A 14,167-nucleotide genomic window follows, 5' to 3' on the forward strand; every position below is an offset into this window, starting at 1 on the left:
GAACAGTAGAGTGTTTGGGGAAAAGTAAATGTTAGAAAAAACTTAATGTAGACCTATCAAGTATCCTTTTGTGGTCTTGCATGGCAGGATGGCCCATTAGTTAAATCAAGTGACGTACCATGTGATTTCTTGGCAGACGGCTCTGATGGGGGTTGGAAAAACAAAAAAGAAATAAATTTAAAAAAGGCGGCAATGCATTTATAGCAGTCAAGCACACAACCCCACGCAATGCGTCTTCTCCATTCACACGACTAACTCCTGCTGCTTTGGTTTACTCAAATCTGTCATGAGACTTTCACGGAGTCTCTTCAAAAATCATGTGCGCTTCTCATGGAACATCATCCACCCTCTCTCTCGGATTTAATCTATAGAGGTCGAGTTGTGGATCACAGGGAACCGGTCAGATGGTGCCACGTGGATTAAAATGCCACATTCCACACATATCTTCTACATGAATGAATCGATTTCAGGCTAGAGTAGTTATGAAATCTCTTTTAATACATTCTTTGGGTTTACTAGCATTTGACGAGATATATACAGTCTTTGAAGTCTAAAAACATTTTTCAACTGAAGTTTTAAAAACTGCTTTACAATTTCATGATTATTTTATCACAGTCTTCAAGGATAAGAAAATGTGTCTTGATCTGTACAGTCTCTTTTCTTAATTTAAAAATGCACGACGGTTTAAAAGTTTGAGGTCGGTAAGATTTTTATTAAGAAATTAATGCTTTTATTGAGAAAAGGTGCATTAAATTGGCCACCTGCATCATAATCAAAAAGACCACTACCATGTTCACGAAGTGCTATATTTTTATACAACCAGTGATACTATGACAGAAAACGTTATCTTAAGCTGAATCATTAATTGGTTTTATCCTAATACCATTATCTTAAGCCATCAGCGCTTCCTAATAATTAGGCAAAGGCAAATATTTCACTCAGTTAATTAGCCTATGACTCACACTCAGCTATTCTTGCTGAAGGCACTTATTAGTCAAGTATTTCAATTCACAGCCAAAAGTGGTACACTTTAATCAACTACAAATAAAATGCCTTCAACAATACTTTTATTAATTCAAAATGGTCTTAAAAAACAAGTGAATGTTGAATATCTTTTTTGAAATACTGATGAGGATGCTGACAAAAATAAGGATGTTAAGATTAATACAGAATATTTGCAATAGACTTTAATGAAATCCCACTTGAATTTCCCTGCAGCAATTACAAATGAGAGTTGAATTTTTTGGGACATTTTCACTTAAAAGCCCAGGATCATTTAGTCCACTTCCACTGTAGCACCCGGTGATTCACAAGGGAGAGTAATTTTGTTCTGAAGTGCCCCCTCACTCTCACTCAACATGACAGAGGAGTTCAAGTGCTCAGATTCCCGCGCTGCATCATTGGCCACAAAGTTTAATGAATCTCCAGACAGAGTCTTTGATTTATAGACGCGCTTTAGCTTCGTTACACTCTACAATACCGGCAGATAACAGCTGTTCTATTTGCGCTTGCTCAAACCCGTACTCCTGTAGCACAGAGCGAGTGTGCTCTCCGATGAAGGGGTCCCGGAAGTGACAGGGCTCCGCAGGGGAGCGGGACAGAACGGGTGCAGGTCGAGGGCTAATTTCCCCCTGAGTGTCCTTGAAGAATGACCCCCGTGCCTGGTTGTGGGGGTGTGAGATTACCTCATCCAGTGACAGGACAGGGGTCACACACGCATCTGTCCCATCGAAGACCCGACTCCACTCCGCCTGGGTCTTGCTGGCAAACACACGGGTGAATGTTTGCCTGAGCTGCGGCCAATCAGATACACTCATTTGTGCGGGCAGGTCGGCATCGTCCAAGCCCAAACCTGTGGTGAGAGAGAATTAGATGAGGGAGATGAAAAAAAAAAAAAAAAAAAAAAGAGGAAAGAAATCAATAAAGGAGTTTAGAGGACAAAGATCAAAGAGATCCTGAAGGACTGTGAATCAAGAAGCTATTAGTGCATTACACTGGCCACAGCAGGTGACTTATGAGGAGACATTGTTCTACTGAGGGTCAAACTTGAATAAGCAATAGAGTTATTATAGTTTCAAAGCAAGATTAAGCAATTGGGTCATCAGGACGTTGGGTGAATCCCTATACACATACTAATAAAGCATCCTGTGGCTTCTCTCTAATCATGGCATGCCTGTGCAAAATCAACAGCCATGTAGACAGAAAATGTGACCCTGAGAATGTCATTCAGGTTTATTTCAGGTGAATTAAAAGCAGCTAGATGTACAGATGTACATTTTGTAATAAGTTCAAAGAAATAAAAGGAATAAGAAAATATAATTATATAAATATATGAACTAAGAAAATATATGAACAAAAAATGTATAGAAATTAATAGAAAAAGAAAACAAAAAAGGAGAAGAGAGATAAAAATAATAAGAACATATGAAGAATAAGAACATATGAGAAAATGAAAAAATATGAGAATAGCAATATAAGTATTAACACCATAAAGTTCAATAATAAGAATAAAAAAAATAAAAACAAGAAAATAAAAAGAAAAGATGTGAATCGAAAAAGTAAGATCTTAAAATGCAAAAATGAGAATATACACATATACACACATATATACGTGAATCTCGAAAAATTGGAATATCGTGAAAAAGTTCTTTTTTGTAACATTTCAAAAAGTGAAACTTTCATATATTCTAGATTCATTACATGTAAAGTAAAACATTTCAAAAGTTTTTTTTTATTTTTATTTTGATGATTAGAGTTTACAGCTCATGAAAGTCAAAAACCCAGTATCTCAAAATATTAGAATATTTACATCTGAGTTTCATTAAATGACCATCCATACAGTATAAATTGGGGTATCTCTTGTTCTTTGAAACCACAATAATGGAGAAGACAGCTGACTTGGCAATGTTCCAGAAGACAATTATTGTCCACAAAGAGGGTAAGTGAAAGAAGGTCATTACTGAAACGGATGGCTGTTCACAGAGTGCTGTATCAAAGCATATTAAATGCAAAGTTGACTGGAAGGAAGAAATTGGGTAGGAAAAGGTGCACAAACAACAGGAATGACCGCAAGCTTGAGAATACTGTCAAGCAAATCCGATTCAAGCACATGGGTGAGCTTCACAAGGAGTGGACTGAAGCTGGAGTCAGTGCATCAAGTCAGTTCCACTTCTGAAACAGAAACAACATCAGAAGCATCTTACCTGGGCTAAGGAGAAAAAAACAGAACTGCTGCTCAGTGGTCCAAAGCCCTCTTTTCAGATAAAAGTAAGTTTTGCATTTCATTTGGAAATCAAGGTCTGGAGTCTGCAGGAAGTGTGGAGAGGCACATAATCCAAGCTGCTTGAAGTCCAGTGTGAAGTTTCCGAAGTCAATGATTATTCGGGGTGCCGATTAGGGCTGGGCGATATATCGAACGGAATGATCATGCGTAGCTCTTCAGTAAAGCCGGTTCCGTGATTAGCGGTAAATCTCCATCACCTGCTTTCAAATAGAGCGGCATTTAATAAACAGAGCCGTAGTTCACTGACAAGCTATGCAAGATCGAGTTCATTATCGCAGATGAATCGCCTTCGATAATCAACTCGATATTGCGTAGCTTGTCAGTGAACTAGGGCTCTGTTTATTAAATGCCGCTCCATTTGAAAGCAGGTGATGGAGATTTACCGCTAATCACGGAACCGGCTTTACTGACGAGCTGCGCATGACAATCGCATTCGATATATCGCCCAGCCCTAGTGCCGATATGTCTGCTGGTGTTGGTCCTTTGTGTTTTATCAAATTTTGGAACACTTTATGCGTCCATCTGCTGACAAGCTTTATGGAAATGCTGATTTCCTTTTGCCCACAGTGCTAAAACCACTTCCAAGTGGTTTGCTGACCATGATATTACTGTGCTTGATTGGGCAGCCAACATGCCTGACGAGAATCCCACATGGAATATATGGGATATTTTCAAGAGAAAGATGAGAAACAGTCGATCCAACAATACAGACGAGCTGAAGGCTCAATAGTGCCTCGGCAGAGCCACAGGCTGATCGCTTCCATGCCACACCTAATTGATTCTGTGATTTGTGCTAAAGGAGCCCCGACCAAGTATTGAGCGCATAAATGAAGAACTTGAACTTTTCTGTTTTGCAAATCTTTTTTGATTGATCTTAGGAAATATTCTAATATTTTGAGATACTGGATTTTTGACTTTCATGAGCTGTAAGCTCTAATCATCGAAATCTATCAAAAAAACTGTGCATCTTTTTTAAGATGCATTTTCCACATCAAGGTCAACTTTAGTAACCGTATTTCAAATAAAGAGTAACCGTAACCATACTGTCTTAAATTAAGATCATCGAAGATTAAGAAAAAGGAATTTTAAATTCATCTAATTTGACTGAAAATATATTTACGGATGAAAAAAAAAAAAAAAATAGACTACAAAAAAATAAAATAATAGACTACAATTTCAGGTATCTGTGTAGCTGCCTATAAATACTTCAGATTTTTCCATTAAAAAAAAAACTTAAAAATTTCATCAGACAGCCATTCTGAATTAGACAGCATGCATGCACATTGCAATTCACACCATGAGAACATCCATTATATTCAGAAGATGACATTACAGGACCATATTAATAAGAAACAATGCACTGACCTTGAATAAGCTGTTGATAGAACTGAGGCTCAATCGTCCCCACTGCCATGTACTTTCCATCAGAGGTACGGTACGTATCATAGAACGGAGCACCACTATCCAGCATGTTTTCCCCACGTGGACGATTCCACAGGCCGAGGCTACGAGACTTCCACATGAAGGAGCCCACATATGCTGCACCTTCAACCTACACAAACAATAAAAAAAGACAAATACAAGCATTGCTCATTTCATTAATTATTTGCCACAATTTTATCATGTTAAATTTTTGGTATAAATCAACAAGGTGATTGTCAATAATAATAATAATAATAATAATAATAAAAAAACGTATGAAGGGCTACATCCTCAATAGAACTGTAGTTGGAGTTGTACATATTCATTAGGTCACATAATTCAGTTTACAATAAATTTATATGCAGAAAACACATACATTTACATACATGAATGCACTGAACAAGATAGAAATGTGGTACGTCAGGGGAGGATTTAAGCAATGCAATACAAGAACACCACAGTGAAACAGCCTGCAGTTCTGTAGAGGTTTGCAGTGGTTTGATTTCCAAATCATGGCACAGCACGACTCAAAAGCGGCCATATCATGAGTAATCAAAATGTCTTTGATCTTGTATGCATTATAAAGCTTGATGTCCTATGAAAACATAACGTAACCTTCAGATTTTTCAAAAAGAGCATTTATCGAAACTAAACATCAAAAAGGGAGTTAATTTTGCAGCGATATACTGAATTCATCGAATGCATGACTGTCCTTGTTTATGAAAAATGATTGTATTTATTTTTAACAAGGTCCCTGATCTTTTTTGAAAGAGTTTGTGTGGCATATTTCAGCACTGATTTTATGAACCAGTCACAATGCAATACTGTACACTTTTCACAAAGGCTGTTATTAAAGGATGGGGATGGCAAAACTGTTTGACAACAAACTCTCAAAGGTTGTGTGAGCAGCGGCAGAGAAAGCAATGCATGCAGTTAATAATTTCACATGCAATGGGGACATTTCTCAAAGGGACAGCAGTAAAAAAATAAAAAAATAAATAAAAAAAAACTGTTTACTTCAGAGAAAGGGTACAGAAACTGACAACGAAAAAACTAGAATATGACTGTCTTGCTCAAATAAACTTACTTGCATAAGTAGACTTATGTTAAATATGTATGACATGATGACCTCTTTAAAGAATTATGGCACTTAAAGCTTGAACTGAATCAGTTCTGAATGCCAAATTTGGCATCAAGTCTGGGGTTAAAGGGTCAGTAGCGAGTGTTCCAGAAACATTTTCTCAGATGAAAAGAAATGTTTATAGGTCAAACCCTCCAGATTGATGCATAAAAATAAATATACATGCATTTCAAAGACTGTGACCTTTCAAAATTAACTTGGATATACTTATATAATATATATATAATGTGGATATACTTCATTTATTTCCCAGTGAACCCAGCCTTCAAAGAAACATTAACGATCTGGGTATCTATTTGGCCTGACTACCAAGAAGAAGTCACTCTCCCAAAAGACGCCTGTTGCTTGGCCTAATACTGAATGTGTCATCATGATATGCCTCAAAAAGCTATTTCTTCACACTTCCACCTTTCATATTGGTCAGAGAAAGACCCATGTATCAAAGTGGAATATTTAACTATAGTTAATGTTTATTACTGCTTGTTTGTTTGTATATCAATGTGAAGATGACAGTGGTCAAACAATATTTGTGATTTAAACAGACAGTGTACATACATAGCCCCAAAACAAATGTTGCATAACACAATTATGAAATGCTAATGAAACTCCCAGGCCACCTCTTAAATTTCTAATAAATATTTAAATAAAAAAATTTGAAAGCATAAAGTTTTCAGGGTATAATACACCCAAATTGGCATGCAAGTGAAACACTATTTGCCTGCCTTGCAGGTTAATACCACTGATGTCGCTAAAAGCAGTTGTCAGTATCAAACGACAGGTTTTATCAGAAAGCGGCAAGGTGACTCTCACAGGAACGTGCTTCAGATATCTTTACTGCCTAACAGGCAAACATCTAATCATCATTACCACAGCTCCTGCCCACACTGACATTAGCTTGGCACACACACGGCTATCAGGAGAATCTCTCCACTAGCTCTGCTCCAGGTCTGAAGCTAATGTGAGAGGGGTTTCAATATTGGATCGTCACATATTAAGCTTTATATTTACCACTGTTTATTTCCTTAAGGGCTTAAAGTGGCAGAGATCAAACTGCGTTAGATTAAATTACATATCCTCAGTTGAATTAGAGCTCCATTGTCTGGATGAGGTTTTCTAATGCATATAAATACACTTAGGGCTAAGTGAAATGTCATATTTAATTAACAAGCACAATGGCAACTGCTAATCATCTTTTTTTCCAGCAGAGAAAACCTAGCATGAACAAAACAGGGCACTTTAATAAACTGACCAATGTGCCAGCAAACCTTAATTTGATTTATTTATTCCTGGCTGTATCAACAAATGAATTTAATACAGCAATTGTGAACTAAACTCGGGCAGTGTGAATGAGACTTTATGTGTGCTGGATGATTCAACAAAAAAAGCAGTAACTACAGAAATGAATACTATGGGCAGAAAAATATTACAATTATTAATAACAATTATTCACCTCAAATGTAGTACATGTAAAAAATATGACAATACTCATTTATTATTACATAGCTTATAAGTCACTCTGCAAAGACATCAGATTATTGCCAACTATGGATTGCATTATGTATTATGTTATAGCTGTATATTAGTGCCATATGGACATTACTTTGATACACTCACTGCCTAATAAACAGCTATAATATAATACATGATATGTATGTAAATCTGCTTTGAAACAATATTGTGAAGAGTGTTATGTACTAGGGGTGGGCGATATGGGAAAAATATCATATCACGATTTTTTATAGAAATATCACGATTCACGATTTTTATCACGATTCTTTGTTAGTTTTACTATTTTGGTTTTACAAGTTGTCTGAGCATTACAGCCAAACTAGAAAGACAAAGATGCATGGCAGATATTTAGGCCAAAGTGGGCGAAGATAAAAATCTTTGTCATTATTTAATTTTTCTTATTAAAAAATAAGAACAAAGATACACATTACAAATACACATAATATACAAATAAAACAAACAGTGCTTTATTTCCAGGTACAATAGGTGTATTTAGCAGAGTATTCAATGAAATTGAATGAACAAATATCAATATAAAACACTAGATAGACTGATTCCTAAAGCAACTGTATTAAAGTTTTTCAGTCAAGAATAGTGAGTGATTTTTCTCTTTTGCGTTTTGTTAACGTTAAATTAATAGTTCCCCCACAAATTAATATTCTGTCATCTGTCTGTCAATTCTGTCATAATGTTGTATTTTTATACCATCATTTACTCAAAAGTTGTTTTAAACCTGAATGAGTTTCTTTCTTCTGCTGAACATAAATGCTATTTTGAAGAAGGTGGAAAACCAAACAGTTGCTGGTCCTCAGTGACTTCCATAGGACTTTTCTTTCCTACTATCAAAGTCAATGTGGACCAGCAACTGTTTGGTTTTCCACTGAGTAAATAATGACAGAAATTAAATTTTAGGGTGAACTATCCCTTTAATGACAGTCGACAGCACGTTTAGTGTCCTGTCCCTTTAAGAGCTGCACGCATCTAATATACAGTACAGGCACGCATCCGTTTCTCTCTTATTTACTTTCATTTTAGAGATAACCAACTCAGTCTGTATGTAAACCTTGTGTGTTTTGACAGTATTAGCGCAAAATATAACTTAGTTGAGTAATCAGGCGCTGTTAGACAGGCTTTTTAGTGGGCGTGCTTCAGGTGTATGCGCTCAGAACAAGCGCACGTCAGACCAGCGCGCGAATTAAACATTTAACCAGCAAGGCTTGTATGCAAATAATGTACTTTTGCGATCGCGAATAAGTGCAGTGTCCTGTCTGAGTAACTCTACTGCTGTATGTCGTGTTGTACAGTATATAGAAACGGCGGCGCCAGAACTGTATTTGATATAATATATGAAATAAAACTCTTGAATCTTGAATCTTGATATAATGTGCGCTGTAGCGCGATACTACGATATTTCTTAAAAAGCAGATCGTGGAGACATTTTTATCGTCCACGATCAAAAATCGTCATATCGCACACCCCTAACTTGAATTGAGTTTTCCTTATTTCTTTATTTTTCCCTTGCTCATTTTATATGTTAACTTATATGGACTCAATACATGTTTTAGTATTCTATACGCTTCCTCATATGATTCTCTTGCTGATCACCAGTAGATATACAGCTGCTGATGTAGACTGGACAAGACAAAGAGATTCTCTCACCATGGAATTGCTCAAAGAACAATGCAAACACTTTCCTCAGAAAATGTGAGAAAATGTCAGATGCTAATAATACAAGCATGTCATTTTTACAAAAACAGTAGGAAATATAAATCTGTGAGGGTTTAGAATGTATAATTACCACATTTTAATGATGATTAAAAATATAGGGGAGACCAATGAAGTTTTCATACTCTCAATTCATACTTTATTGGTTGGCAAGCATTAACGATGAGCATTGCAACCAAATATTTCATAGTTTCAACCACAGGTCCAAATTCAAATGGATAATGTTTGTGAATAAGTGGCAAAACCGTTTAGTTTCTTGATTTTTTTTTTTTCAAAGTGAATTAGTTCATTGATATGGAGGAACATTTAGGCTCTCACGGACCCAATGGAGAATGAGCAAGACCACAATATTAGCAATTCCTCACTTACTGAGTCAGGCTTACTTGTAAATTAACCGCTCTAACAGTACCCAAATGTAGCGGTGTTAATGAAAATAGATAGTGCCAATATAAGCAACTTGAAAGGAAAAACTAAGCAATTATTGGAAAATCCAGATTGCAGAAAACTATCGACAGTCTGGTCAGAACATGGTGCGATCATATTGAGATAAACAAGGCTTGTAATTGCCTCATTCCATGCAGTAGCTGGTCAAAACAGGTAGAGGAAAATGATTTTTTAGCACTGTGGGAGGGAGGGACAATTCAGGGCACCCTCAGTGTGCTATAAATTTGATGGTATGGAACGAAAGCATGCCAGCACAAGTGCTTCTTTTTCCAGTCAGTTGCTAGCTTTAGCTAACCAGCCCAGGAAACAATCACATTCCAAATTTTAAGATGAGGTGCTGTCTCTTACCATGCTGGCATCAATGATCTGGCCTTGTCCTGACCTGCTCCTTTCCAGGAGAGCCAACACAATCCCAAATGCACACATGAGACCTCCTCCAGCAAAGTCTGCCACCAAATTCAGTGGAGCGTAGGGTTTCTCTGAGCTACGGCCCAGCATGGACAGCAACCCTATAACAGAGAGGGACATCCTGAGAACTGAAGAATAGATAAATAATTACTTAACCGTTATTTTTTTAAATCACAGTCAATTAAGCCACTTGCATCAGAAGTGAGCATTTGTTTCCATCCCCTGTGCTTTCAAACTGGTTTAAATATTAGTGCCGGTTCAGTGGTGTTAAAAAAAAGTGTAGCAAATGAACAAAATGAACAATGGGCATTATTACAGTGAAAGCTGAATTACTGTTAGCACAAAAAAGGTCAGAGCAAAAAGACAACGAAGGGCTCAAAAAATGCAATATAATTTGTAAAATGCTCTCATTTAGTTAAAGCCAGTCCTGACCTTCACAACCCATTGACAGCACCTGAATGAAAAGAACTGGTTAGTACCATGGCAATGTATGGTATTTGGTGTTAACCAAAAAAAGCATATGTTTAGAATTATACATCTAGCAAAGTTCTTTGACCTCAATAAAACTCTTATTTGACCCATGAATGCTTCAAGACACTATCTAAACATGGTGTTGTTGTTTTGCATGAAAGAAACACTGAAATGCACCTGTCATGATGATCTTACATTAATGCACATATGACTTCAATTTAATATTTTATGCAGCTGACAGATGCTTTTATCCAAAGCAACTTAAATTTAATTCTATGTATACGTTTTATCAGTTCATGCCAAAAAAAAAACCCTACCCAAATAAAACCACTATTATTTAGAACAAAACTTTACTTAAGCTTTTATTGTAATAATGACTGCGTTGTCTTCAGCTCCTGTTATATAATTTTAAATTACGTTTTGAAGCAGAAACATACATTTACTATCGCTATGCCTGAATATATTAAGAACATTAGGTCTGTAAGTCCTGCACCGATGTAGGCTTCTACATATTCTGTAGCTTATAGTAACAAATTAATTTAAAACAGAAGCACTGGACACCACAAGGCTAAAACTGCACCTTACCTTTTTGATCGATTAGCAGAAGCCAGTTTCACAAAATGCAACATTTTGTAAAATCTCACATCCACACATATGGAAAAAACTGCAGCTAGGCTAAGTGATATATTTTAGCTTAAAAACTCTGTAATTCACTAAAAGATGACAGTTTTGGGGCACTATTCATTTTTGACCTACAGTAATTGTTGATATTGTTTATCAAATGCAATTTTTTGGTAGTCTTTTGGAAGCTGCATTCATAATCCATTCGGCTCAAAAATCAGAAACTTTCAACGGATAAGATGCCTCTGGAGATGTGTAAATCATAAAATATTAAAGAGGAAAATTCAAATAAAAAAATTCCCACATGCTCAAAGATCAACAGCATAATTTCCATTGAAATTCTTTTAATTATTGGCACCACAGATCCAGACTGCTCCATAGGGTTTCAGTCTGCAACCTAACAAGTGCTGGTTTGCGGTCATGCCTCAGTGTGGAGGACACAAAAGTTAAACATTGGTTGTAAGAAAAATTTTCCACCAAAGATATTTTGAACTTCACATAGCTCAATCACTGTAATCTACTCTGATTTACAATCACTGTGCCTAAGGGCATTCTGGGAAAGCTCATTAGCAGGCTCCTCTGCACCGGTTTAACATTGGTCTTTACCTGACACGGCCAGGTAGTTGATATCATGTCCAGCAGCCTTGGCATAGGATCCGCTCTGACCATAACCAGTGAGTCGTGCATAAATCAGGCGCGGGTTCTCTTTTAGTAAATCTTCAGGACCTAATCCCATTTTCTCCATAACACCTTAATTATGCCAGAGAGATAATATAATAATGCATGAATGGAAAAAACCTTGGTGGTAAGAACATTTTAATTTAGAGGACCAGAGGTTATACTGTAGCAAATTATTCTTGTTTGGAATTAAAATCAGGAAAGAAATGGCAATCACCCATTAATCACAATTAATCAACAATGCTTTCATCAAAACTTTTTAGACAAATGCACAATATGGACAGAGGGTAAAAGATTAAAAAATAAAGAATAATTCATTTGCAAACAAAAAGAACTAATTGTGACAGAACACGCTGTCAACTTGCATTAAAATGAAAGAATATTGATTTATTTTGTAATTACTGTTTATCAAAACTGCCATAATAATTCAGATTAACAGATGCAACATTATTCACTATTAGAACTAGACAAAAGACAAAATAAAACAAATTTTACATTACTTTTGAATTGTACACAATATAGACAACTTTACAAGCATATATATATATATATATATATATATATATATATATATATATATATATATATATATATATATATATATATATATATATATACACATACATCCTCCAAAAGTATTGGAACAGTAAAGATAAAATTGCTCTGTTGGCTGTGGAGTCAAGACATTTACAAATATGATTATGTGTACAAAAATACAGAATGTCACATTTTATTATTAGCCGTTTCAACACATACATGTTTTACCAAATAAAAATTACAGCACTTTTAGAGTTCATCCCACTCATTGATGTGAGCATAAGTATTGGGACAGTTGAACATAAGGCAGATATAAAAGATTAAAAGCTATTATTTAGTTGCAGGGAGTCTGTGACCCATAGACATCACCAGACTCAGGTCTCATCCTTTGAAATACTTTTCCCAGCCTTTAATGCAGCCAATTCCAATTGTTGCTTGTTTTGGGGAGTTTCTGCCTTTACTCTCCTCTTCAGCTGGTGAAATTCATGTTCAATCAGATTTAAATCTGGAGATTGACTTGGGCAATCTAAGACTTTCCATTTCTTTGCCCTTATAAATTCCTTGACTGAACTGGCAGGGTGTTTTGGGTCATTGTCCTGATGCATTATGAAGCACTTCCCAATGAATCTGGTGGCATTTTCTTGAATTTTGGTAGGCAAGATGGTTTTGTACCCTTCCAAATTCATTCTGCTACTGTCATCATACATTAAGTCATCAGTAAAGTTGAGAGGGCCTGTTCCATCCAGAGACAGCCATGACACCTCCTCCACCATGCTTTTCAGATGAGACTGTATGCTTGGGATCATTTGCAGTTCCCTTTTTTTCTCCATATTTTTGCTTTCCCATCACTTAGATAAAGGTTCATCTTTGTCTCATCGGTCCATAAACACAGTTCCAGAACTCTTCTGGCTCACCTTTGTGCCTTTTTGCAAACTCTAATCTTGCCTTTCTATTTTTGGTGCAACTGTTCCAATACTTATGCTCACATCAGATAGAGGGATGAAACTCTAAAAGTGCTGAACTTCTTAGCTGGTAAAACATCTATGTGTTGAATCACCCAATAATAAAACGTGACATTCTGTAGTTTGTTTGTTTGTGTGTGTATATACCGCTTTTATTAAAAATTGTTAATATTGTGTCAGGAAGGAAGATACTACATTCAAGCAATAAAATACACCCTGCCAACTAGCTACAAAATGATTACTTGGCAAAAGCCCTGTCTTCGTGTGCAGAATATTATGAGGTTTAAGCATGTGAATGGGGAGTCATGTTTGCTTCCTTTAACGAAGACACTGACCTTTACGATAGGGCTCCAGAACCACATCTGACTGGACACACAGTCTTTTCAAAACAGCGACACCTTTGGGGTTCTTCAGATTCAAGGCCACTGAGTGTTTGCCTCTTGCTTGAGTATCTACAGTCATTGCCACCTTTGTCCGATCTACCCGGATCACTCTTGCACCGAAGTCCGCCAGTATCATCCCACAGAAGGGCGCAGGGGCCAGTCCTGCAAGCTCAATTACACGCACTCCTGCCAGAGCCATAATGGAACCTGTTCATAAATAAACTCTAATATTAATGCTTTCAAATCATTATGCAGTGTAGGAGTGGTGGAAATACACTAAAACATATGTGTACGGTATATTACACAATGTACAATGTTCGAAAAAAAGGGATATTAATACACCTCGCATAAACAAATGACAATTGTTATTTGGGTCACAGTTCACTCCTGCTGTCCATTCCAAACTTATTATTAAAACAGTAGCAGTAAATGATCAGTATCAACAACATTTCGTTAATAATGTTTTCTGTCCAAAACACCTTCGCGCAAATAACACACGATAAAACAGTATGAGTCATGACTTTACAACACAATACACACAACATACCTTTTAAATTTTGCACTTCGAAACCAAACGTCTTGG

General features: G+C 36.4%; 1 protein-coding gene across 1 annotated transcript; it reads right to left on the reverse strand.

Moving 5' to 3' along the window:
• Positions 1–478: 478 nt before the first annotated feature.
• Positions 479–14,167, reverse strand: LOC306862402 (alpha-methylacyl-CoA racemase-like). The gene is made up of 6 exons (XM_079405197.1): positions 14,132–14,167; positions 13,537–13,791; positions 11,631–11,774; positions 9,873–10,033; positions 4,649–4,835; positions 479–1,852 (listed from the first exon to the last, which is right to left on the reverse strand). The coding sequence occupies exons 2-6, from the start codon at positions 13,781–13,783 to the stop codon at positions 1,443–1,445; spliced, it is 1,149 nt and encodes a 382-aa protein (XP_079261323.1). The 5' UTR covers positions 13,784–13,791; positions 14,132–14,167; the 3' UTR covers positions 479–1,442.

Source organism: Barbus barbus (genome assembly GCF_936440315.1).
Source record: "Barbus barbus genome assembly, chromosome: 43".
In the NCBI taxonomy this organism is placed as follows: Eukaryota; Metazoa; Chordata; class Actinopteri; order Cypriniformes; family Cyprinidae; genus Barbus; species Barbus barbus.